At 39.2% G+C, this 24,791-nt stretch overlaps 1 protein-coding gene across 1 annotated transcript in view; it reads right to left on the bottom strand.

The window, feature by feature from the left end:
• The window catches only part of DNAH14 (dynein axonemal heavy chain 14), a 526,180-nt gene that overhangs the window by 384,286 nt on the left and 117,103 nt on the right, over nucleotides 1-24,791 (bottom strand). Inside the window, exons 16-17 of the mRNA XM_045397720.2 lie at nucleotides 15,959-16,125; nucleotides 14,543-14,887 (exon numbers count right to left, since the gene is read on the bottom strand). Coding sequence (XP_045253655.2) covers nucleotides 14,543-14,887; nucleotides 15,959-16,125 — 512 coding nt within the window. The remainder of the gene's footprint in view (nucleotides 1-14,542; nucleotides 14,888-15,958; nucleotides 16,126-24,791) is intronic.

Here is a 24,791-nt window from a genome sequence, read left to right as displayed (position 1 = left end):
CAAGGCACTGAAAGACAAATATCACATGTTCTCAATTATATGTGGAATCTCAAGCAGTGGAACTCATAAAAGAGAGGAGAATGGTGTTTACTAAAGGCTATGAGTGGGGGAAATGGAATGATGGTCAAAGGGTACAAAGCCTCAGATGGAAGGAGTAAGATTTGTGTGTGTGTGTGTGTGTTTTTTTTTTTTTTTTTGAGATGCATTGCACAGCATGGTGAATATATTTAATAATAGTGTATTGCACATTTCAAAATCACCAAGAGAATAAATTTCAAATGTCTTTATCATAAAAATGATAAGTATTTGAGATGATGGTTATGTTAATTAGCTTAATTATTCCTTATGTTCATAAATCATTATATCACTTTGTACCCTATAAATATATACAACAATATAAATATACACAACAATGTAAAACCCTAAACTGTAAAAACTCTGGAAGATAACCTAGGCAATACCATTCAGGACATAGGCATGGGCAAAGATTTCATGATGCATTTGTTCATTTGCAATAAAACTTTTCAAAAAGACAAAAAATAAAATTAAGAAACAGCTTTGCAATGATTAACTTAATTCCACAACCATTCCAGGCAGGGTAATAATATTATCCCTAACTTACCTTTGAGGAAACTATGGTACAGACAGGATATCTCTATTAATACCTTCCTTCAAATAGTAAACAGAACAGCTAGTTTTTTAAAAAAATCATTTGCATTGAAACATAATTTTTATATAGAAAAATGCTAATTGTTCATTTTGATGAGTTTTAAACACTCATATATATTTGTAACTACCTCCATAAACAAAATATAGAAAACTTCACCGTCCTAGAAAGATGCCTTGTGACCCATCCCAATCTCCTCCCATCCCTGGCTTCAGAAAACAATCTGTCTAGTTATTGTTGCTATAGATCAAATTTGTCTTGTCAAGTTTCATATGAGTACATGGAATCACATAGTAGGTACTCCTTTGTGTCTGGCTTCTTTTGTTCAACATGTTTTTGATATTTATCCCAATTGTTGCATGTAGTAGTGGTTTTTTTTGGTTTTGTTTGTTTGTTTGTTTGTTTTTTACTGCTGCATGCTATTCTAATACATGAATATATCAAATATATATCAAATTTTTCTTATCTGTTCACCTATTTATATACACTTGGATTGTTTTCAGGTTTTGGCAATTGCAAATAAAGCTTCTCTGACCACTTGGGTGCAAGTCTTTGTGTGGACTTGTTTTCATTTTTCATGGGTGAATAATGTGGAATGGAACTGATGGATTAAATGGTGAGTATTTAACTTTTTTTTTTTTTTTTTTTTTTTGAGACAGAGTCTTGCTCTGTCGCCCAGGCTGGAGTGCAGTTGTGCAATCTCGGCTCACTGCAAGCTCCGCCTCCCGGGTTCACGCCATTCTCCTGCCTCAGCCTCCCGAGTAGCTAGGACTACAGGCACCCGCCACTGCGCCCCGCTAATTTTTTGTATTTTTAGTAGAGACGGGTTTTCACCGTGGTCTTGATCTCGTGACCTTGTGATCCGCCCGCCTCGGCCTCCCAAAGTGCTGGGATTACAGGCTTGAGCCACTGCGCCCGGCCCGGTGAGTATTTAACTTTAAAAGTAGTTGCCAGTTTTCCAAAGTGACTGTACCATTTTGCATTATCACCTGCAATGTATGAAACTTCTAGTTTCTCCATACCTTTTTTAACATCTGATATTGTCAGTATTTTAATTTTAGCCATTCCAATGGCTATACAGTGAATTGTCATTGGAGTTTTAATGTACATTTCCCTGAACACTGTGATGTTTAGCACAGATTGTATCTATTTGTCATCTTCTTTCATTAAATGTCTGATCAAATACTTTGCACACTTTTTATTGGGTTGTCTTGTATTTTTATTGGTACTTTGTCTTGTAAGAGGTCTTCCTTATGTATGATGGATACAAGTCCTTTGTTAGATACACAAAATCCAAAGAGATTTTTCTCTCTTTAAAAATGTTACTCCATTGCCTTATTTCTTACATAATTTCTCACCAGAAGTCTGTGAAATTTCTTTTCTTTTTTTTTTTTTTTAATTTATTTATTATTATTATACTTTAAGTTGTAGGGTACATGTGCATAACGTGCAGGTTTGTTACATATGTATACTTGTGCCATGTTGCTGTGCTGCATGCATCAACTCGTCATTTACATCAGGTATAACTCCCAATGCAATCCCTCCTCCCTCCCACCTCCCCCCTCCCCATGATAGGCCCCGGTGTGTGATGTTCCCCTTCCTCAGTCCGAGTGATCTCATTGTTCAGTTCCCACCTATGAGTGAGAACATGCGGTGTTTGGTTTTCTGTTCTTGTGATAGTTTGCTAAGAATGATGGATTTCAGCTGCATCCAAGTCCCTACAAAGGACTCAAACTCATCCTTTTTTATGGCTGCATAGTATTCCATGGTGTATATGTGCCACATTTTCTTAATCCAATCTGTCACTGATGGACATTTGGGATGATTCCAAGTCTTTGCTATTGTGAATAGTGCTGCAATAAACATACGTGTGCATGTGTCTTTATAGCAGCATAATTTATAATCCTTTGGGTATATACCCAGTAATGGGATGGCTGGGTCATATGGTACATCTAGTTCTAGATCCTTGAGGAATCGCCATACTGTTTTCCATAATGGTTGAACTAGTTTACAATCCCACCAACAGTGTAAAAGTGTTCCTATTTCTCCACATCCTCTCCAGCACCTGTTGTTTCCTGACTTTTTAATGATTGCCATTCTAACTGGTGTGAGATGGTATCTCATTGTGGTTTTGATTTGCATTTCTCTGATGGCCAGTGATGATGAGCATTTTTTCATGTGTCTGTTGGCTGTATGAATGTCTTCTTTTGAGAAATGTCTGTTCATATCCTTTGCCCACTTTTTGATGGGGTTGTTTGTTTTTTTCTTGTAAATTTGTTTGAGTTCTTTGTAGGTTCTGGATATTAGCCCTTTGTCAGATGAGTAGATTGCAAAAATTTTCTCCCATTCTGTAGGTTGCCTGTTCACTCTGATGGTAGTTTCTTTTGCTGTGCAGAAGCTCTTTAGTTTAATGAGATTCCATTTGTCAATTTTGGCTTTTGCTGCCGTTTTTTTTGGTGTTTTAGACATGAAGTCTTTGCCCATGCCTATGTCCTGAATGGTACTACCTAGGTTTTCCTCTCGGGTTTTTATGGTATTAGGTCTAACATTTAAGTCTCTAATCCATCTTGAATTAATTTTCGTATAAGGAGTAAGGAAAGGATCCAGTTTCAGCTTTCTACTTATGGCTAGCCAATTTTCCCAACACCATTTATTAAATAGGGAATCCTTTCCCCATTTCTTGTTTCTCTCAGGTTTGTCAAAGATCAAATGGCTGTAGATGTGTGGTATTATTTCTGAGGACTCTGTTCTGTTCCATTGGTCTATATCTGTTTTGGTACCAGTACCATGCTGTTTTGGTTACTGTAGCCTTGTAGTATAGTTTGAAGTCAGGTAGCGTGATGCCTCCAGCTTTGTTCTTTTGACTTAGGATTGTCTTGGAGATGCGGGCTCTTTTTTGGTTCCATATGAACTTTAAAGCAGTTTTTTCCAATTCTGTGAAGAAACTCATTGGTAGCTTGATGGGGATGGCATTGAATCTATAAATAACCTTGGGCAGTATGGCCATTTTCACGATATTGATTCTTCCTATCCATGAGCATGGTATGTTCTTCCATTTGTTTGTGTCCTCTTTGATTTCACTGAGCAGTGGTTTGTAGTTCTCGTTGAAGAGGTCCTTTACATCCCTCGTAAGTTGGATTCCTAGGTATTTTATTCTCTTTGAAGCAATTGTGAATGGAAGTTCATTCCTGATTTGGCTCTCTGTTTGTCTGTTACTGGTGTATAAGAATGCTTGTGATTTTTGCACATTAATTTTGTATCCTGAGACTTTGCTGAAGTTGCTTATCAGCTTAAGGATATTTTGGGCTGAGACAATGGGGTTTTCTAAATATACAATCATGTCATCTGCAAACAGGGACAATTTGACTTCTTCTTTTCCTAACTGAATACCCTTGATTTCTTTCTCTTGCCTGATTGCCCTAGCCAGAACTTCCAACATTATGTTGAATAGGAGTGGTGAGAGAGGGCATCCCTGTCTTGTGCCAGTTTTCAAAGGGAATTTTTCCAGTTTTTGCCCATTCAGTATGATATTGGCTGTGGGTTTGTCATAAATAGCTCTTATTATTTTGAGGTACGTTCCATCAATACCGAATTTATTGAGCGATTTTAGCATGAAGGGCTGTTGAATTTTGTCAAAAGCCTTTTCTGCATCTATTGAGATAATCATGTGGTTCTTGTCTTTGGTGCTGTTTATATGCTGGATTATGTTTATTTATTTGCGAATGTTGAACCAGCCTTGCATCCCAGGGATGAAGCCCACTTGATCATGGTGGATAAGCTTTTTGATGTGTTGCTGAATCCGGTTTACCAGTATTTTATTGAGGATTTTTGCATCGATGTTCATCAGGGATATTGGTCTAAAATTCTCTTTTTTTGTTGTGTCTCTGCCAGGCTTTGGTATCAGGATGATGTTGGCCTCATAAAATGAGTTAGGGAGGATTCCCTCTTTTTCTATTGATTGGAATAGTTTCAGAAGGAATGGTACCAACTCCTCCTTGTACCTCTGGTAGAATTCAGCTGTGAATCCATCTGGTCCTGGACTTTTTTTGGTTGGTAGGCTATTAATTATTGCCTCAATTTCAGAGCCTGCTATTGGTCTATTCAGGGATTCAACTTCTTCCTAGTTTAGTCTTGGAAGAGTGTAAGTGTCCATGAAATTATCCATTTCTTCTAGATTTTCCAGTTTATTTGCGTAGAGGTGTTTATAGTATTCTCTGATGGTAGTTTGTATTTCTGTGGGGTCGGTGGTGATATCCCCTTTATCATTTTTAATTGCGTCGATTTGATTCTTCTCTCTTTTCTTCTTTATTAGTCTGGCTAGTGGTCTGTCAATTTTGTTGATCTTTTCAAAAAACCAACTCCTGGATTCATTGATTTTTTGGAGGGTTTTTTGTGTCTCTATCTCCTTCAGTTCTGCTCTGATCTTAGTTACTTCTTGCCTTCTGCTAGCTTTCGAATGTGTTTGCTCTTGCTTCTCTAGTTCTTTTAATTGCGATGTTAGAGTGTCAATTTTAGATCTTTCCTGCTTTCTCTTGTGGGCATTTAGTGCTATAAATTTCCCTCTACACACTGCTTTAAATGTGTCCCAGAGATTCTGGTATGTTGAATCTTTGTTCTCATTGGTTTCAAAGAACATCGTTATTTCTGCCTTCATTTCGTTATGTACCCAGTAGTCATTCAGGAGCAGGTTGTTCAGTTTCCATGTAGTTGAGCGGTTTTGATTGAGTTTCTTAGTCCTGAGTTCTAGTTTGATTGCACTGTGGTCTGAGAGACAGTTTGTTATAATTTCTGTTCTTGTACATTTGCTGAGGAGTGCTTTACTTCCAATTACGTGGTCAATTTTGGAGTAAGTATGATGTGGTGCTGAGAAGAATGTATATTCTGTTGATTTGGGGTGGAGAGTTCTATAGATGTCTATTAGGTCTGCTTGCTGCAGAGATGAGTTCAATTCCTGGATATCCTTGTTAACTTTCTGTCTCGTTGATCTGTCTAATGTTGACAGTGGAGTGTTGAAGTCTCCCATTATTATTGTATGGGAGTCTAAGTCTCTTTGTAAGTCTCTAAGGACTTGCTTTATGAATCTGGGTGCTCCTGTATTGGGTGCATATATATTTAGGATAGTTAGCTCTTCCTGTTGAATTGATCCCTTTACCATTATGTAATGGCCTTCTTTGTCTCTTTTGATCTTTGATGGTTTAAAGTCTGTTTTATCAGAGACTAGTATTGCAACCCCTGCTTTTTTTTGTTCTCCATTTGCTTGGTAAATCTTCCTCCATCCCTTTATTTTGAGCCTATGTGTGTCTCTGCATGTGAGATGGGTCTCCTGAATACAGCAGACTGATGGGTCTTGACTCTTTATCCAGTTTGCCAGTCTGTGTCTTTTAATTGGAGCATTTAGTCCATTTACATTTAAGGTTAATATTGTTATGTGTGAACTTGATCCTGCCATTATGACATTAACTGGTTATTTTGCTCGTTAGTTGATGCAGTTTCTTCCTAGCCTCAATGGTCTTTACATTTTGGCATGTTTTTGCAATGGCTGGTACCGGTTGTTCCTTTCCATGTTGAGTGCTTCCTTCAGGGTCTCTTGTAAGGCAGGCCTAGTGGTGACAAAATCTCTAAGCATTTGCTTATCTGTAAAGGATTTTATTTCTCCTTCACTTATGAAACTTACTTTGGCTGGATATGAAATTCTGGGTTTAAAATTCTTTTCTTTAAGAATGTTTAATATTGGCCCCCACTCTCTTCTGGCTTGTAGAGCTTCTGCCGAGAGATCTGCTGTTAGTCTGATGGGCTTCCCTTTGTGGGTAACCCGACCTTTCTCTCTGGCTGCCCTTAAGATTTTTTCCTTCATTTCAACTTTGGTGAATCTGGCAATTATGTGTCTTGGAGTTGCTCTTCTCGAGGAGTATCTTTGTGGCGTTCTCTGTATTTCCTGGATTTGAATGTTGGCCTGCCCTACTAGGTTGGGGAAGTTCTCCTGGATGATATCCTGAAGAGTGTTTTCCAACTTGGTTCCATTTTCCTCCTCACTTTCAGGCACCCCAATCAGACGTAGGTTTGGTCTTTTTACATAATCCCATACTTCTTGCAGGCTTTGTTCATTTCTTTTTCTTCTTTTTTCTTTTGGTTTCTCTTCTCGCTTCATTTCATTCATTTGATCCTCAATCGCTGATACTCTTTCCTCCAGTTGATCGAGTTGGTTACTGAAGCTTGTGCATTTGTCACGTATTTCTCGTGTCATGGTTTTCATCTCTTTCATTTCGTGTAGGACCTTCTCTGCATTAATTACTCTAGCCATCAATTCTTCCACTTTTTTTTCAAGATTTTTAGTTTCTTTGCGCTGGGTACGTAATTCCTCCTTTAGCTCTGAGAAATTTGATGGACTGAAGCCTTCTTCTCTCATCTCGTCAAAGTCATTCTCCGTCCAGCTTTGATCTATTGCTGGCGATGAGCTGCGCTCCTTTGCCGGGGGAGATGCGCTCTTATTTTTGGAATTTCCAGCTTTTCTGCCCTGCTTTTTCCCCATCTTTGTGGTTTTATCTGCCTCTGGTCTTTGATGATGGTGACGTACTGATGGGGTTTTGGTGTAGGTGTCCTTCCTGTTTGATAGTTTTCCTTCTAACAGTCAGGACCCTCAGCTGTAGGTCTGTTGGAGATTGCCTGAGGTCCACTCCAGACCCTGTTTGCCTGGGTATCAGCAGCAGAGGCTGCAGAAGATAGAATATTTCTGAACAGCGAGTGTACCTGTCTGATTCTTGCTTTGGAAGCTTCCTCTCAGGGGTGTACTCCTCCCTGTGAGGTGTGGGGTGTCAGACTGCCCCTAGTGGGGGATGTCTCCCAGTTAGGCTACTCAGGGGTCAGGGACCCACTTGAGCAGGGAGTCTGTCCCTTCTCAGATCTCAACCTCCATGTTGGGAGATCCACTGCTCTCTTCAAAGCTGTCAGACAGAGTCATTTGCGTCTGCAGAGGTGTCTGCTGCGTTTGTTTAGTTTACTGTGCCCTGTCCCCAGAGGTGGAGTCTACAGAGACAGGCAGGTTTCCTTGAGCTGCTGTGAGCTCCACCCAGTTCGAGCTTCCCAGCAGCTTTGTTTACCTACTTAAGCCTCAGCAATGGCGGGCGCCCCTCCCCCAGCCTCGCTGCTGCCTTGCCGGTAGATCACAGACTGCTGTGCTAGCAATGAGGGAGGCTCCGTGGGTGTGGGACCCTCCCGGCCAGGTGTGGGATATGATCTCCTGGTGTGCCTGTTTGCTTAAAGCGCAGTATTGGGGTGGGAGTTACCCGATTTTCCAGGTGTTGTGTGTCTCAGTTCCCCTGGCTAGGAAAAGGGACTCCCTTCCCCCTTGCGCTTCCCAGGTGAGGCAATGCCTCGCCCTGCTTCAGCTCTCGCTGGTCGGGCTGCAGCAGCTGACCAGCACCGATCGTCCGGCACTCCCCAGTGAGATGAACCCAGTACCTCAGTTGAAAATGCAGAAATCACCGGTCTTCTGTGTCGCTGGCGCTGGGAGTTGGAGACTGGAGCTGCTCCTATTCGGCCATCTTGCTCCGCCCCCCTTCGTCTGTGAAATTTCTTATTTTTCTGTTTCTCATTCTTTATCTTTTTTGGAGGAGGAGGTCTTGCTGCATTTACAATTTTCTCCTTTTCACTGGTTTTCAGTAATTTTATTATGTTTTGGGCATTGTTTTCTATTTTGTTTTCATTGAATTTCATTGAGCTCCTCAAATCTATTGGTTTATACTTTTCATCAAATTTGGAAACTATTTCATCATTTTTCAGATATCTTTTGTCCGTCCACCTTCTCTTTTCCCATGGAACTATAATTACACATATGATAGATCACTTGGTATTATCCCACAGGCAACTGAGGCTCTGCTTTTGTTTGATTTCTTAGTCTTCTTTCCTCTCTGTGCTTCCTTTGTAATTGATTCTATTTCTATTTTTTCAAGTTCAGATTTTTTTCTGCAGTGTCTAATCTCCTATTAATCTCATCAAGTTAAATTTTCATTTAGGATACACTCAGCCATCCATGTCTGTGGGTTTCGCACCCATGGATTCAACCAACCACAAATGGAAAGTGTTTTTAAAAAACAATTAAAAAATTAAAACAATAAAAAATATACAATATCATATAAAAATTACATAGCATTTACATTGTATTTGGCATTAAAAGTAATCTAGAGGTGATTTAAAGTATACAGGAGGATGTGGGTAGGTTATATGTAAATACATGATTTACATAAGTGACTTGAGTATCTGTGGGTTTTGGTATCCTTGGAGCCCTGAAACCAATCCTCCACAAATACAAAGGGCTGACTGTATTGTTTTTTTCATCTCTTTAAGTTTTGCTATTTTGCTCTTTTTAAATATCTTTCATTTGTCTATTTGTTATGTTCATGTTTTCATTTAAATACTTGTACATAAATATATAATCTGTTTTAGTGTCCTTTTCTGATAGCCCCATTTTGCCATTTCTGTTTCCATTGATTTTTTTTCTCTTAGTTGTAGGTCACATTTTACTGTTTCTGGGCATGTTTAATAATTTCTGGTTGAAAATCAGGCATTGTCAATGTTGCATGTTATATATCTGATTTTTGCTGTTTTCATTTAAAGAGTGTTGTCTTTCATTTCTTCAGGTAATTAAATGCAGATCAGTTTGATCTCTTTGAGGTCTATCTTTAATCTTTGGAAGGGTAGGTATAAAACAGACTTTCCTTTAGGGATAGTTGGCTCTATTGCTAAGGTTTACCCATTCGGGGTCCACACTGAATGCCTTGTACAATCACTGAGATCCTCCACTCTGGGCAGTCAGAACTTGGTGATTTCTAAAGATTGTTCTGCTTACAAGTACTGGTTCCAATTCATCTTTGTGAACTTTCACCCTACGAACATTCTGCCTACTAAGCAGAGTCACAGGACCCCAGGGCAGATTTCTGGGGCTTTTTATTTTCTTCATAGCTTCCTTCTTTATAGGACTCTGCCCTAAAAATTTCAGCCATTTCCTCAACTTATTGAGGCCAGTTCCCCCTCCCTGTACATATTTGTAGTCCAAAAACTATCCCCAGGCAGAAATCCTCTCTCTCACTTGTTTCCCTTATTTCCAGAATCATAATCCTGTACTACCTGTTAATCAGTACCTGAAGGTATTTATTTATTTCTCTTTCTCTCTCTCTCTCTCTCTCTCTTTTTGAGAAATAGTCTTACTCTGTTGACCATGCTAGAGTGCAGTGGCATGATCAACTCACTGCAGCCTCAACTTCCTGGGATCAAGCCATCCTCCCACCTCAGCCTCCTGAGTAGCTGGGACCACAGGTGTGCACCACCATGCCTGACTAGTTTTCTTGCACTTTTTGTAGAGATAGGTTTTCACTACATTGTCCAGGCTAGTCTTGAACTCTTCAGCTCAAGTACTCCACCCGCCTTGGCCTCCCAAATTGCTGGCATTACAGAGGCATGAACCAATGTACCCCACCAGTATTTCTTTCCTTTATTTTATTTAGTTCTTTATGGAAGGAGGTTAAGTTCAGTCTTTGTTTCTCCAGCATGGCTAGATCACAGATTTTGAACTTAGGCAGTCTCACATCATAATCAATGTTGTAAACATTATATTCTCATTCCGGTCTACATAGTTAAATGGATGAAGATGAACTTTCTGGGAGTATGTAATTTATGTGCTATATAAGGACTTTTAAAACAGAAAATACAACCAGGTGTGGTGGCTTATGCCTATAATCCCACCTATTCAGGAGGCTGAAAGGATCACTTGAGGCCAGGAGTTAGAGATCAGCCTGGGCAACGTAACAAGATCCCATCTTAAAAAAAAAAAAAAAAAATCTAGCTATAGTGGCACATGCCCATAGTCCCAGCTACTCTGGAGGCCCAGGTGGGAGGATCACTTGAGTTTGAGGTTGCAGTAAGCTATGATCACCATTGCACTAGAGCCCCCAACACTGAAAATAAAGAAAAGACATACTTCTATTTCAGTAATAGTCTAGAACTGAAAGTACTAAGCCATCTCAGTGAAGACTAACTGTTGAGTAGGGAGTGGGAGTTCGGTTGTTCCAACATCTCATTTCTGGAGAAGGGGAGAATTAGAAAGCAACACCATTCTTGAGATCTCATTTTATTGGCCTGAGGAAATGCTATGGAGGAATATGGCATCTTAGAGGATAAACATTTTGTTTTCTCTTAATAGCAGATAAATACATTTTATTGTGAGAATCAGGAGAGGGAAGATTATCATTAAAGAAATTTAAGAGTAGAATAAAACTCCCAAAATCAACATAGTGAAAAAAAAAAAGAGGGAGGTCACTGAAGATCAGCCAATCAATAGAGCAAAAATAAGGACAAAAACTTTAAGGAAAAAGTAAAATATAAGGTGAAATGGAAAAAAAGTGCATTAATTGTTATAAGTTAACAAACATTTTTCTTTTTAAAAGATAATTATTAACTGAGTTATAAAACAAAATTCAGAATTACGCTATTTATAAGAAGCACACTTGAAGAGAATATAAAAAATAAAGCAATGGGCAAAAATTAACTTGGCAAATATACATACACAAAAGAAACAGAAGTAGTTTTTATCAGGCAAGTTAAAAGTACTTTAAAGATTTTTATAACGTTTTGATAAATGACATGCTTTGTGAAGACGATTTAACAGTCATAAACTGGCTGGGCGTGGGGACTCACGCCTGTAATCTCAGCACTTTGGGAGGCAGAGGTGGGTGGATCACGAGGTCAGGAGTTCAAGACCAGCCTGGCCAAGATGGTAAAACCCCGTCTCTACTAAAAATACAAAAAAATTAGCCAGGCTGGTGGCACGCGCCTGTAATCCCAGCTACTCTGGAGGCTGAGGTAGAGAATTGCTTAAACCTGGAGGGGCGTAGGTTGCAGTGAGCCGAGATCGCGCCACTGCACTCCAGCCTAGGTGACAGAGTGAGACTCTGTCTCAAAAATAAATAAATAAATAAACAAACAAACAAATAAACAGTCATAAACCATACAGTATAGAAGCTACTATATATAGGAAAAATCACCAGAAATGCAAGAAGAAATTTATTTAAAGCATAATTATAATGAAAAGTTTTAAACAGATTTTCAGGATTTGTATATGTCTGATACACAAAAAATAAATAAGGATATAGAAGAAATATGTAATATCCTAAAACTATTAATTTGTAAGAGTAGACAGTATTATAACGACATAACTTAATTTTTCCTCCCACCTTTTGGGGTTTAAATGAAGAAAAGACCTTTGGATAAAATATACATCAATACCCAAGACTTTTCTGGTCACAAAGAGATAATAAAGTCCTCTGGTCACTTTTAATTTTAAAAATTCATAAATTAAAAATCAAGTCCCTATGTATTAATAATAGTCAAGGCTCCAAAATTTATTTAAAATTAATGTCTGCAGTAGAGAAGGTGGGTGTGTAATTAGCTGCTTTTGTATTTCTATGCCTTTTATTTATTCAATTACTTCCAGTTCCTAGCCACATCTTCTGACCCCTCCGGGGTATAGTAGGAGACAGGAGGAGAGAGAAGAGGCAGAAAATGTCTTTACTGCCTGCCACTGTCTGACCTGGCATTCACGTCTCTGAGCTGGGCAGATGTTTAGAGCTGACTCTGTCTCATGGGGAGCACTCACAGATTCCTCAGTGATTCTCCACTGGGAACCCCACAACTGTAATTTCCTGGTTCTTTAGGTTTCTGTTGTAGGTTCTCTTCTAGTCTCCCTATACACATAAACAAGGGCATTGTCATTCACTCTGTTGATTTCAACAACCACTTGTTTCTGATCATTTAAATATATATATTTCCAGTGTAGATACTTTCTTGATACCCAGATATGTATATCTGGTTATCCCTACTTGAATATTATTATGCAATTTAACAAGTACTATGCTCCTCCTCCCAATAATTTGCATCACTGCCCACCCTGTTGCCCAACCCAAAACCTGAAAACATAATTAACTTTATCTTATTCCTTATATTCAGTCAATACCATATCCTCTTGATTCATCTCCTAGATGTATCTCATATCTATATATTGCTCAGAGTTCTCATTGTTACTACACTGAATCAGGCTATCGTCACCTCTCCCCTAGATTATGGAAACAGCTTTCCTCCTGTTTTGCCCAACTTCAATCTATTCTTCACACTGCAGCCAGAGGGTCCACACAAAAATGCAAATTACATCATGTCACTTCTCGGCTTAAAACCTCTCAGTAATTCCCATAGTCTTAAGAATAATGTTCCAAGTGCCTGACATGGCTTACAAGGTCCTCTTCTCCATTTCTTAGCTGCACCTCTTGCCAGTCCCTTTTCACAGAATATATTCCCACCTAACTGGCTTCATTCAGGTCTTCTTTAGGTATGCCTTGTTCTCTTTTGACATTTCACTTGCTGTCCCCATTCTCTGATGTCAGTTTCTGCTTGACGCCTACCCCAAACTTCATTTTCCTTCACCACTTTAGTAACAAATCCTGAGTTTGTTTGGGGTACCATGCTCCCAGTTAAAAGACTACCATTCTCAGTCAGTCCTGCAGCTAGGCGAGGGCACATAACTAAGTTCTAGTAAATAAAATAAAAGTAAAAGTGTGGGGGAACCTCTGGGAAATATCAAGTGGAATTGAGAGATTTTCTTTGCTGCCTTCTTCCATCCTGCTGCCTGGAATAAGGATATGACAACCAGTGCATGAATATCATGCTCTAGGGAAGGCAGACTGGTAAGCTAGAAGCATCCTATGTCCCTGATGGCTTCGTGAAGCCAGCCATACTAGCCCTATGTGGTCTGTTTCTCCACTAATTTTACCTGAGAGATAAATTAGTTTCATACTTGTGTAACCCACTGTTATCTTTTGTTTTCTGTCATATGCAACTGAATCTAAATTAAATCAACCTACTCCTACAATATTCTGACCTTTCTTTCCAGTGTTTCCACACCATCTCCCATTGACTAGGCAACTCCCACTCCTCCTTTAGATGGTAAGACTTTTTCTAGCAAATTGTCTGTGATTGTTCACCTGGGTTATGTTAGGTATTTCAGCTAGCATATTCTTCTAGATTAGACTCTATTGAATCTATCCCTCTCACCATTATATTTCAGGGGCTTAGCACAATGTCTGGCACACGATCAATGCTCAACAAATATTTGTGGTCTGACTTAACAAATGAACAAATAGTAGGTATTATTAAAAATTCATATCCTTAAACAGGTCTGAGGTACAGCTGTGGTGGCTCGTATGGACAATGGCCGGTCTATTAGGATCTAAGCTGTCCTACAAACTTATATGGATGATAGGTAGGAATAATTAATGAAGGGGCAGGTTATTTTGCTCCCAGATCTTCATACTTTCTCAGCTTGGGAATCTCCATAGAGTCTCCAAACCACTGTGGTCCCACAGGAGATCTGCCCACCCAGAATACTTCCTTAAAGAGGTCAGCCCTAATATACAGTGAAACTCCAATATTCATCTGTATTCAAAGATTTATCTTAGATACTCCATAGTATGATGAAGCTTATATTCTAATGGAATAGACAACCAACAAACAAACAAATACATAACATAATCAGGTAGTAATGTATGTCATAAAGATAAAACAGGGAAAGAAGCAGGAAAGTGATATGGAATGCAATAGAAGTCATGATCAGAGGTTTTTTGAGGAAGTGATATTTTATCAAAGACACAAACAAATGTAATACACATTAAAATTTTCTGAGGATAATATTTATCATGCATATCTTCATTTTTTCAATTTTATCATACTCTGCATGTGACATCTGATATCATATATTCTCTAAGTATATATTTTAAATTTAAAATTTACTAATCTGAAACATTATTACACAATAAGAATTTTCAAAATACTTACTTCCAATAAATTTTTGTTCTTTTTTTCAATTACAGATCGCATGAGGGTGTGACTCATATGTATGACGTTGTCAATATACGGTAAGCATTCTGATTGATAATCAAGACTTACAACCTTGAAAATACCAATACGCTTCTCAATGGCCATATTCACAATATGTCTAAAATAATTTCTGAATCTATTTAGAATAGCTTCAAATTCTTTTGAAGTTAATTCTCCCATAGATGATATTTTCATACTCATGATTTTGGCCTTTTCTACCATGGTACAATACTTTATAAACTTGCAGCTGTAAGCATTAACTAGGCCCATTGAATTACCAACAACAGTCAGGAGATTCACAATCTGTAAATAAGAATGTTAAGATGTTAGAATTTTTATTTTTAGAGTGAAAAATGGTTTGACATGCTAATAGTTTCTGAGAAAATAAAATAATAGTGCCATGTGGAGTTTAAGAACTGCTATTAAAAATCTAAATATATTGGAAACATAAGACTTTAAGAAATTTAGATGGCTTTCTAATATATGGCTTTTACCTAAAGGCTTATTAGGCTATTTAACTTTATAATTAACATGTTATTTTGAGCCATGTACTGGAGACACCAATCATTTATCCCCTTGCTTGTTACCCCGTTTTAGAGTACACTATGCTTAGCCCGAGAAAAGGCCAGGCCCCAACCCCCAGGCCGGAGAGCAGTGCCAGTCCATGATCTGTTAGGAACTATGCCACACAGCAGGAGGTGAGCAGTGGGAGAGCAAGCACTACTGCCTCAGGCCCACCTCCTGCCAGATCAGCCGTGGCATTAGATTCTCATAGGAGCTCGAACCCTATTGTGAACTGCACATGTGAGGGATCTAGGTTGTGTGTCCTATATGACAATCTAACTAATGCCTGATGATCTGAGGTGGAACAGTTTCATCCTGAAACCACCCCTCAGCTGCTGTCCATGGACAAACTGTATTCCACAAAACCAGCCCCTGGTGCCAAAAAGGTTAAGGGCAGCTGGTATATAGTATGTGACCTCACCCAATTCACCAAAGACATAACTATTTAGATAGGGTAGAATCCTAAATCAAGCTAAGCCAATTAGATTCTCTTGTAAATTTGGACAAAAATACCCAGTTGATGCTAATGGAAAGAGTTAAGGCATGGCAAGTCAACAACTGATGAGTCTACATTATGAGGGAGCCATAAAAGAGAAAGCTTATTTTCACAGAAGTTGGAAAAATCACACAGAGGTGAGCAGTGATGACAGATCATGGGGAAAACAAATGGGAAGATAAGCTGGGAATGATTTTCCAATTGCTATGAATAGGATACCCTAATTTTTCAATAAATTCATTTCATGTAAGAATTCAGTGGGCCTCTGCTCCTTAAAGTAAATATTCCCTAAAATGAACTGTTTTAAAACTTACTATATTTTGGTAGGCAGGATCCATTTCAAAAAGGATGTGACAATCTGGCCATCTGGTCTGCTCTGTATAATGTATTATGCTTCCTATCTTATTAGGTAAATCCATTGTTGAAACCAAATCAATGAAGATAGACAGGTGAGGATCTTGGCAAAGAGGAGTAATTGTGGCTAAAATACATAATTTAAACGTCAGTACTTCAGATATGCCATTGAAAGCAACACTTCAAAATTATCCACGACATCTAGAACTATTGAAATTGGGGGCTGATTTATTATGAGGGCTAGACAACATTCTATACTTATAACTGGAATTTAAAAACAGGTGTAAAGATTTAGATTTAATATTATAGAAACAAAAGAGCCACTCACACATAACTGAGTTGAGGTGATGGGAGGCATGATTGAAACATAAACTGAAAATAAGTCATTCAGTTTACAAATATTTGACATGTATCTATTATGTGGACAGTATTATACCATTACAAGGATACAAAAATCAGGAGACACGGCCTCAAGAGTTCACAGTCTAGATGAACAACGGGATGTCCACAGGCCTAGATAGACAGACAGACAGACAGATAGATAGATAAACAAACCTCAACCTATACCTCACACTTTATAAACAATTTCAACTCAAGATGAGTCATATACCTAAATATAAAACACAAATCCATAAATCATCAAGGAGAAAATATAGGAAAGAAAATCTGTGTGATTTGAGTAAGGCAAAAAGTTTTTAGAAACAAAACCAAAAGTATAACCCATAAAAGAAAAAAACCGGTGAGCTGTACTTTATCAAAAGTAAGTAGTTAAGCTCTGTGAAAGATAATGAAATAATAAGACACAGATTGGGAGAAAATCTCACACAGATTGTTTGCAAGTCATATATATGATAAAAGAATTATATTCAGAGTATGTATAAAGACCTCTCACAAACCAACAATAAGAAAACAAAAATCTCAATTTAAAAAAAATAGGTGCTGAGTGTGGTGGCTCATGCCTGTAATCCCAGCACTTTGGGAGGCTGAGGCGGGTAGATCACAAGGTCAGGAGTTTAAGACCAACCTGGCCAAGATGGTGAAATCCTGTCTCTACTAAAAATACAAAAATAAATTAGCTGGGCATGATGGTAGGCACCTGTAATCTCAGCTGCTCAAGAGGTTGAGGCAGAGAATTGTTTGAACCTGGGAGGCGGAGGTTGCAGTGAGCTGAGATTGTGCCACTGCACTCCAGCCTGGGTGACAGAGCAAGACTCCATCTCAAAAGGGGAAAAAAAAAAAGCAGGGGAGGTTCCAAGATGGCCAAATAGGAACAGCTCCAGTTTACAGTTCCCAGCGTGAGTGATGCAGAAGATGGGTGATTTCTGCATTTCCAACTGAGGTACTGGGTTCATCTCACTGGGGCTTGTTGGACACTGGGTGCAGCCCATGGAGCATGAGCTGAAGCAGGGTGGGGCATTGTCTCACCTGGGAAGCGCAAGGGGTAAGGGAATTCCCTTTCCTAGCCAAGGGAAGCTGTAACAGATGGTACCCGGAAAATCAGGACACTCCTACCCTAATACTGCGCTTTTTCAATGGTCTTAGCAAATGGAACACCAGAAGACTATATCCCGCTCCTGGCTCAGAGGGTCCCATGCCCACAAAGCCTTGCTCACTGCTAGCACAGCAGTCTGAAATCGAACTGCAAGGTGGCAGCGAGGCTGGGGGAGGGCTGTCCGCCCTTGCTGAGGCTTGAGTAGGTAAACAAAGCAGTCGGGAGACTCAAACTGGGTAGAGCCCACGACAGCTCAAGGAGGCCTGACTGTCTCTGTAGACTTCACCTCTGGGGGCAGGGCATAGCTGAACAAAAGGCAGTAGAAACTTCTGCAGACTTAAACGTCCCTGTCTGACAACTTTGAAGACAGTAGTGGTTCTCCCAAGGAGTCTGAGATCTGAGAACGGACAGACTGCCTCCTCAAGTGGGTCCCTGACCCCCAAGTAGCCTAACTGGGAGGCATCTCCCAGTAGTGGCTGACTGACACCTCATACGGCCAGGTGACTCTCTGAGATGAAGCTTCCAGAGGAAGGATCAGGTAGCAACATTTGCCATTCTGCCTTATTTGCTGTTGTGCAGCTTTTGCTGGTGATACCCAGGCAAACAGGGTCTAAAGTGGACCTCCAACAAACTCCAACAGACCTGCAGCTGAGCGTCCTGACTGTTAGAAGGAAAACTAACAAAGAGAAAGGACATCCACACCAAAATCCCATCTGTATGTCACCATCATCAAAGACCAAAGGTAGATAAAACCACAAAGATGGGGAGAAACCAGAGCAGAAAAGCTGAAAATTCTAAAAGTCACAGCGCCTCTTCTCCTCCAAAGGAACACAGCTCGCCAGCAGTGGAACAAACCTGGACAGAGAATGACTTTGACGAGTTGATAGAAGAAGGCTTCAGACAATTGGTAATAACAAACTTCTCCGAACAAAGGGAAGATGTTCGAACCCATCACAAAGAAGCTAAAAACCTTGACAAAAGATTAGACGAATGGCTAACTGGAATAAACAGCATAGAGAAGACCTTAAATGACCTAATGGAGCTGAAAACCATGGCATGAGAACCACGTGACACACGAACAAACTTCAGAAGCCGATTCAATCAAGTGGAAGAAAAGACATCAGTGATTGCAGATCAAATGAATGAAATGAAATGAGAAGAGAAGTTTAGAGAAAAAAACAACAAAAGAAAGACCAAATCTACGTCTGATTGGTGTACCTGAAAGTGATGGGGAGAATGGAACCAAGTTGGAAAACACTCTTCAGGATATTATCCAGCAGAACTTCCCCAACCTAGCAAGGCAGGCCAACATTCAAATTCAGGAAATACGGAGAATGCCACAAAGATACTCCTCGAGAAGAGCAACTCCAAGACACATAATTGTCAGATTCACCAAAGTTGAAACGAAGGAAAAATTGTTAAGGGCAGCCAGAGAGAAAGGTCGGGTTACCCACAAAGGGAAGCCCATCAGACTAACAGCGGATCTCCTGGCGGAAACTCTATAAGCCAAAAGAGAGTGGGGACCAATATTCAACATTCTTAAAGAAAAGAATTTTAAACCCAGAATTTCATATTCAGCCAAACTAAGCTTCCTAAGTGAAGGAGAAATAAAAGCTACAGACAAGTAAATGCTGAGACATTTTGTCACCACCAGGCCTGCCTTACGAGAGCTGCTGAAGGAAGGACTAAACATGGAAAGGAACAACCGGTACCAGCCATTGCAAAAGCATGCCAAATTGTAAAGACCATTGATGCTAGGAAGAAACTGCATCAACTAACAAGCAAAATAGCCAGCTAACATCATAATGACAGGATCAAATTCATACATACCAATATTAACCTTAAACGTAAATGGGCTAAATGCTCCAATTAAAAGACACAGACTGGCAAATTGGATAAAAAGTCAAGACCCATCAGTGTGCTGTATTCAGGAGACCCATCTCACATGCAGAGACACACATAGGCTCAAAATAAAGGGATGGAGGAAGATCTACCAAACAAATGGAAAACAAAAAATGCAGGGGTTGCACTCCTAGTCCCTGATAAAACAGACTTTAAACCATCAAAGATCAAAAGAGACAAAGAAGGCCATTACATAATGATAAAGGGATCAATTCAACAAGGAGAGCTAACTATCTTAAATATATATGAACCCAACACAGGAGCACGCAGATTCATAAAGCAAGTCCTGAGAGACCTACAAAGAGACTTAAGACTTCCACACAATAATAATGGGAGACTTCAACACCCCACTGTCAATATTAGACAGATCAACGAGATAGAAAGTTAACAACGATATCCAGGAATTGAACTCAACTCTGCACCAAGCAGACCTAATAGACATCTACAGAACTCTGCACCCCAAATCAACAGAATATATATTCTTCTCAGCAGCACATCACACTTTTTCCAAAATTGACCACATAGTTGGAAGTAAAGCACTCTTTAGCAAATGTAAAAGAATAGAAATTATAACAAACTGTCTCTCAGACCACAGTGCAATCAAACTAGAACTCAGGATTAAGAAACTCACTCAAAACCTCTCAACTACATGGAAATTGAACAACCTGCTCCTAAAAGACTATGGGGTACATAAGAAAAAGAAGGCAGAAATAAATATGTCCTTGGAAACCAGTGAGAACAAAGACACAACATACCAGAATCTCTGGGACACATTTAAAGCAGTATGTAGAGGGAAATTTATAGCACTTAATGCCCACAAGAGAAAGCAGGAAAGATCTAAAATTGACACCCTAACATCACAATTAAAGAACTAGAGAATCAAGAGCAAACACATTCAAAACCTAGCAGAAAGCAAGAAGTAACTAAGATCAGAGCAGAACTGAAGGAGATAGAGACACAAAAAACCCGTCAAAAAATCAATGAATCCAGGAGCTGGTTTTTTGAAAAGATCAACAAAATTGATAGACTGCTAGCAAGACTAATAAAGAAGAAAAGAGAGAAGAATCAAATAGATGCAATAAAAATTGGTAAAGGGGATATCACCACCAATACCACAGAAATACAAACTACCATCAGAGAAAACTATAAACACCTCTACGCAAATAAACTAGAAAATCTAGAAGAAATGGATAAATTCCTGGACACATACACCCTCCCAAGACTAAACCAGGAAGAAGTTGAATCCCTGAATAGACCAATAACAGTTTCTGAAATTGAGGCAATAATTAATAGCCTACCAACCAAAAAAAGTTCAGGACCAGACAGATTCACAGCCGAATTCTACCAGAGGTACAAAGAGGAGCTGGTACCATTCCTTCTGAAATTTTCCAATCAATAGAAAAAGAGGGAATCTTCCCTAACTCATTTTATGAGGCCAACATCATCCTGATACCAAAGCCTGGCAGAGATACAACAAAAAAAGAGAATTTTAGACCAATATCCCTGATGAACATCGATGCAAAAATTCTCAATAAAATACTGGCAAACCGAATCCAACAGCACATCAAAAAGCTTATCCACCATGATCAAGTGGGCTTCATCCCTGGGATGCAAGGCTGGTTCAACATATGCAAATCAATAAATGTAATCCAGCATATAAACAGAACCAAAGACAAAAACCACATGATTATCTCAATATATGCGGAAAAGTCCTTCAAAAAAATTCAACAGCCCTTCATGCTAAAAACACTCAATAAACTCGGTATTGATGGAACGTATCTCAAAATAATAAGAGCTATTTATGACAAACCCACAGTCAGCATCATACTGAACGGGCAAAAACTGGAAGCATTCCCTTTGAAAACTGGCACAAGACAGGGATGCCCTCTGTCACCACCCCTATTCAACATAGTGTTGGAAGTTCTGGCTAGGGCAATCAGGCAAGAGAAAGAAATCAAGGGTATTCAGTTAGGAAAAGAAGAAGTCAAATTGTCCCTGTTTGCAGATGACATGATTGTATATTTAGAAAATCCCATCGTCTCAGCCCAAAATCTCCTTAAGCTGATAAGAAACTTCAGTAAAGTCTCAGGATACAATATCAAAGTGCAAAAATCACAAGCATTCCTATACACCAATAACAGACAAAGAGAGAGCCAAATCATGAGTGAACTCCCATTCACAATTGCTTCAAACAGAATAAAATACCTAGGAATCAAACTTACAAGGGATGTGAGGAAACTCTTCAAGGAGAACTACAAACCACTGCTCAGCGAAATAAAAGAGGATGCAAACAAATGGAAGAACATTTCATGCTTATGGATAGTAAGAATCAATATTGTGAAAATGGCCATACTGCCCAAGGTAATTTACAGATTCAACGCCATCCCCATTAAGCTACCAATGACATTCTTCACAGAATTGGAAAAAACTACTTTAAAGTTCATATGGAACCAAAAAAGAGCCTGCATTGCCAAGACAATCGTAAGCCAAAAAAACAAAGCTGGAGGCATCATGCTACCTGACTTCAAACTATACTACCAGGCTACTGTAACCAAAATAGCACGGTACTGGTACCAAAACAGAGATCTAGACCAATGGAACAGAACAGAGCCCTCAGAAATAATACCACACATCTACAGCCATCTGATCTTTGACAAACCTGACAAAAACAAGAAATGGGGAAAGGATTCCCTATTTAATAAATGGTGCTGGGAAAATTGGCTAGCCATATGTAGAAAGCCGAAGCTGGATCCTTTCCTTACTCCTTATACAAAAATTAATTCAAGATGGATTAAAGACTTAAATGTTAGACCTACAACCATAAAAACCCTAGAAGAAAACCTAAGCAATACCATTCAGGATATAGGCATGGTCAAGGACTTCATGACTAAAACACCAAAAGCAATGGCAACAAAAGCCAAAATTGACAAAGGGGATTTAATTAAACTAAACAGCTTCTGCACAGCAAAAGAAACTACCATCAGAATGAATAGCCAACCTACAGAATGGGAGAAAATTTTTACAATCTACCCATCTGACAAAGGGCTAATATCCAGAATCTATAAAGAACTTAAACAAATTTAGAAGAAAAAATCAAACCACCCCATTAAAAAGTGGGCAAAGGATATGAACAGACACTTCTCAAAAGAAGACATTTATGAGCCAACAGACACATGAAAAACTGCTCATTGTCACTGGCCATCAGAGAAAAGCAAATCAAAACCACAATGAGATACCATCTCATGCCAGTTAGAATGGTGATCATTAAAAAGTCAGGAAACAGCAGGTGCTGCAGAGGATGTGGAGAAATAGCAACACTTTTACACTGTTGGTGTGACTGTAAACTAGTTCAACCATTGTGGAACACAGTGTGGCGATTCCTCAAGGATCTAGAACTGGAAATACCATATGACCCAGCCATCCCATTACTGGGTATATACCCAAAGGATTATAAATCATGCTGCTATAAAGACACGTGCACACGTAAGTTTATTGCGGCACTATTCACAATAGCAAAGACTTGGAACCAACACAAATGTCCATCAATGACAGACTGGAATAAGAAAATGTGGCACATATACACCATGGAATACTATGCAGCCATAAAAAAGGATGAGTTTGTGTCCTTTGTAGGGACACGGATGCAGCTGGAAACCATCATTCTGAGCAAACTATCAGAAGGACAGAAAACCAAACACCACATGTTCTCACTCATAGGTGGGAATTGAACAATGAGAACACTTGGACACAGGGTGGGGAACATCACACACTGGGGCCTGTCATGGGGTGGGGGGAGAGGGGAGGGACAGCATTAGGAGATGTACCTAATGTAAATGTGGAGTTAATGGGTGCAGCACCCAACATGGCACATGTATATGTATGTAACAAACCTGCGCGTTGTGCACATGTACCCTAGAACTTAAAGTATAATAAAAAAATAGGCAAAAGATCTAAAAAGACATATGGCAAAACAAGATATGCAGATGGAAAACTGGCATAATAAAAGATGAACAATATCATTTGTTACTAGTGATGAAAATTAGCACAAAGAGATATCACTACACAGGTATTAGAAGGCTAAAAGTTTTTTGTTTTTGTTTTTACTCTGGCAATACCAAGTGCTGGCAAAGATATGGAGCAACTGTAACTCATACAACCACTTTGCAAAACAGTTTGGCCATTCTCATAAAGTTAAATATATAACTACCATATGACCCAGCAATCCTACCCCTAGATATTTGTCCAAGAAAAAGGAAAGCTTGTATTAATCCAAAAGCCTATATGTGAATGTGTATAGCAATTTTGCTTATAATTTCCCCAAACTGGAGACAACCCAGATGTGAATGGATAAGCAATCTGTGATACATCCAGACAATTGAATACAGCACAGCAATTTAAAAAAAGACTGTTGAATCATGTAACAACATGGATACTTTTTTTATTTTTTATTTTTTGAGATAGGGTCTTGCACTGTCACTCAGGCTGGAGTACAGTGGTACAATTTTGGCTCACTGCACCTTGACCTCCTGGGCTCAGGCCATCCTCCTGCCTCAGCCTCCCAAGTAGCTGGGATTACAGGTGCGTGTCACAATGCCTGGCTAATTTTTTGTATATTTTGTAGAGACAGGGTTTCACCATCTTGCCTAGGCTGGTCTTGAACTCCTGGGCTCAAGTGATCCACCCACCTGGGCCTCCCAAAGTGCTGGGTTTACAGGTGTGAACCACTGTACACGGCCAACAAAGCTGAATTTTAAATGTCTTTTTCTATGTGAAAGAAGCCAGATCCAAAAAGCTACATATGCATTTATATGACGGTCTGGAAATGACATAACAATAGGGACAGAAAACAGATAAGTGGTTGCCACAGATAAGGGAATGGGGAGAGTGTGACTACAAAAGGGCTGCACAAGGGAACTGGGGGATGATGAAACTGTTTTATATGGATCTGTGATGGTGGACATGTACCTGTGCACTTGTCAAAACCCTTAACACCACCCACGAAGAGAAAACTGTACTTTATATAAGTTATAAAAAGTTAACCAGGTTACTGAGAGAATCCAAGTTGGAATGCAGCCTGTAACAAATTAATCTAACTGTATTACAAACAAACTACATAACCTCACTGAAAAGGGTGGGAAAGAAAGGAGTTAACATGAGCAACTTCAGAAAACAAGTTTGGACTGGAAACTCTAAGGTTATATTTTTTTAAAACTGTACATAAACACACTGTATTTTAGTTGATACATTTGTTTTTCACAGAAGTATGGAGTAGCAATTCTGAAATTACATGTACAGCCATGCAATTAATGACAGGGATACATTCTGAGAAGTGTGTCCTTAGGCAATTTCATCATTGTGTGACTATCACAGAGTACTTACACAAACCTACTGCACACCTA

This window comes from Macaca fascicularis, chromosome 1 (assembly GCF_037993035.2).
Source record: "Macaca fascicularis isolate 582-1 chromosome 1, T2T-MFA8v1.1".
In the NCBI taxonomy this organism is placed as follows: domain Eukaryota; kingdom Metazoa; phylum Chordata; class Mammalia; order Primates; family Cercopithecidae; genus Macaca; species Macaca fascicularis.
Note: the sequence above shows the minus strand (reverse complement) of the source record. Positions and strands in the feature narration are given on the sequence as shown.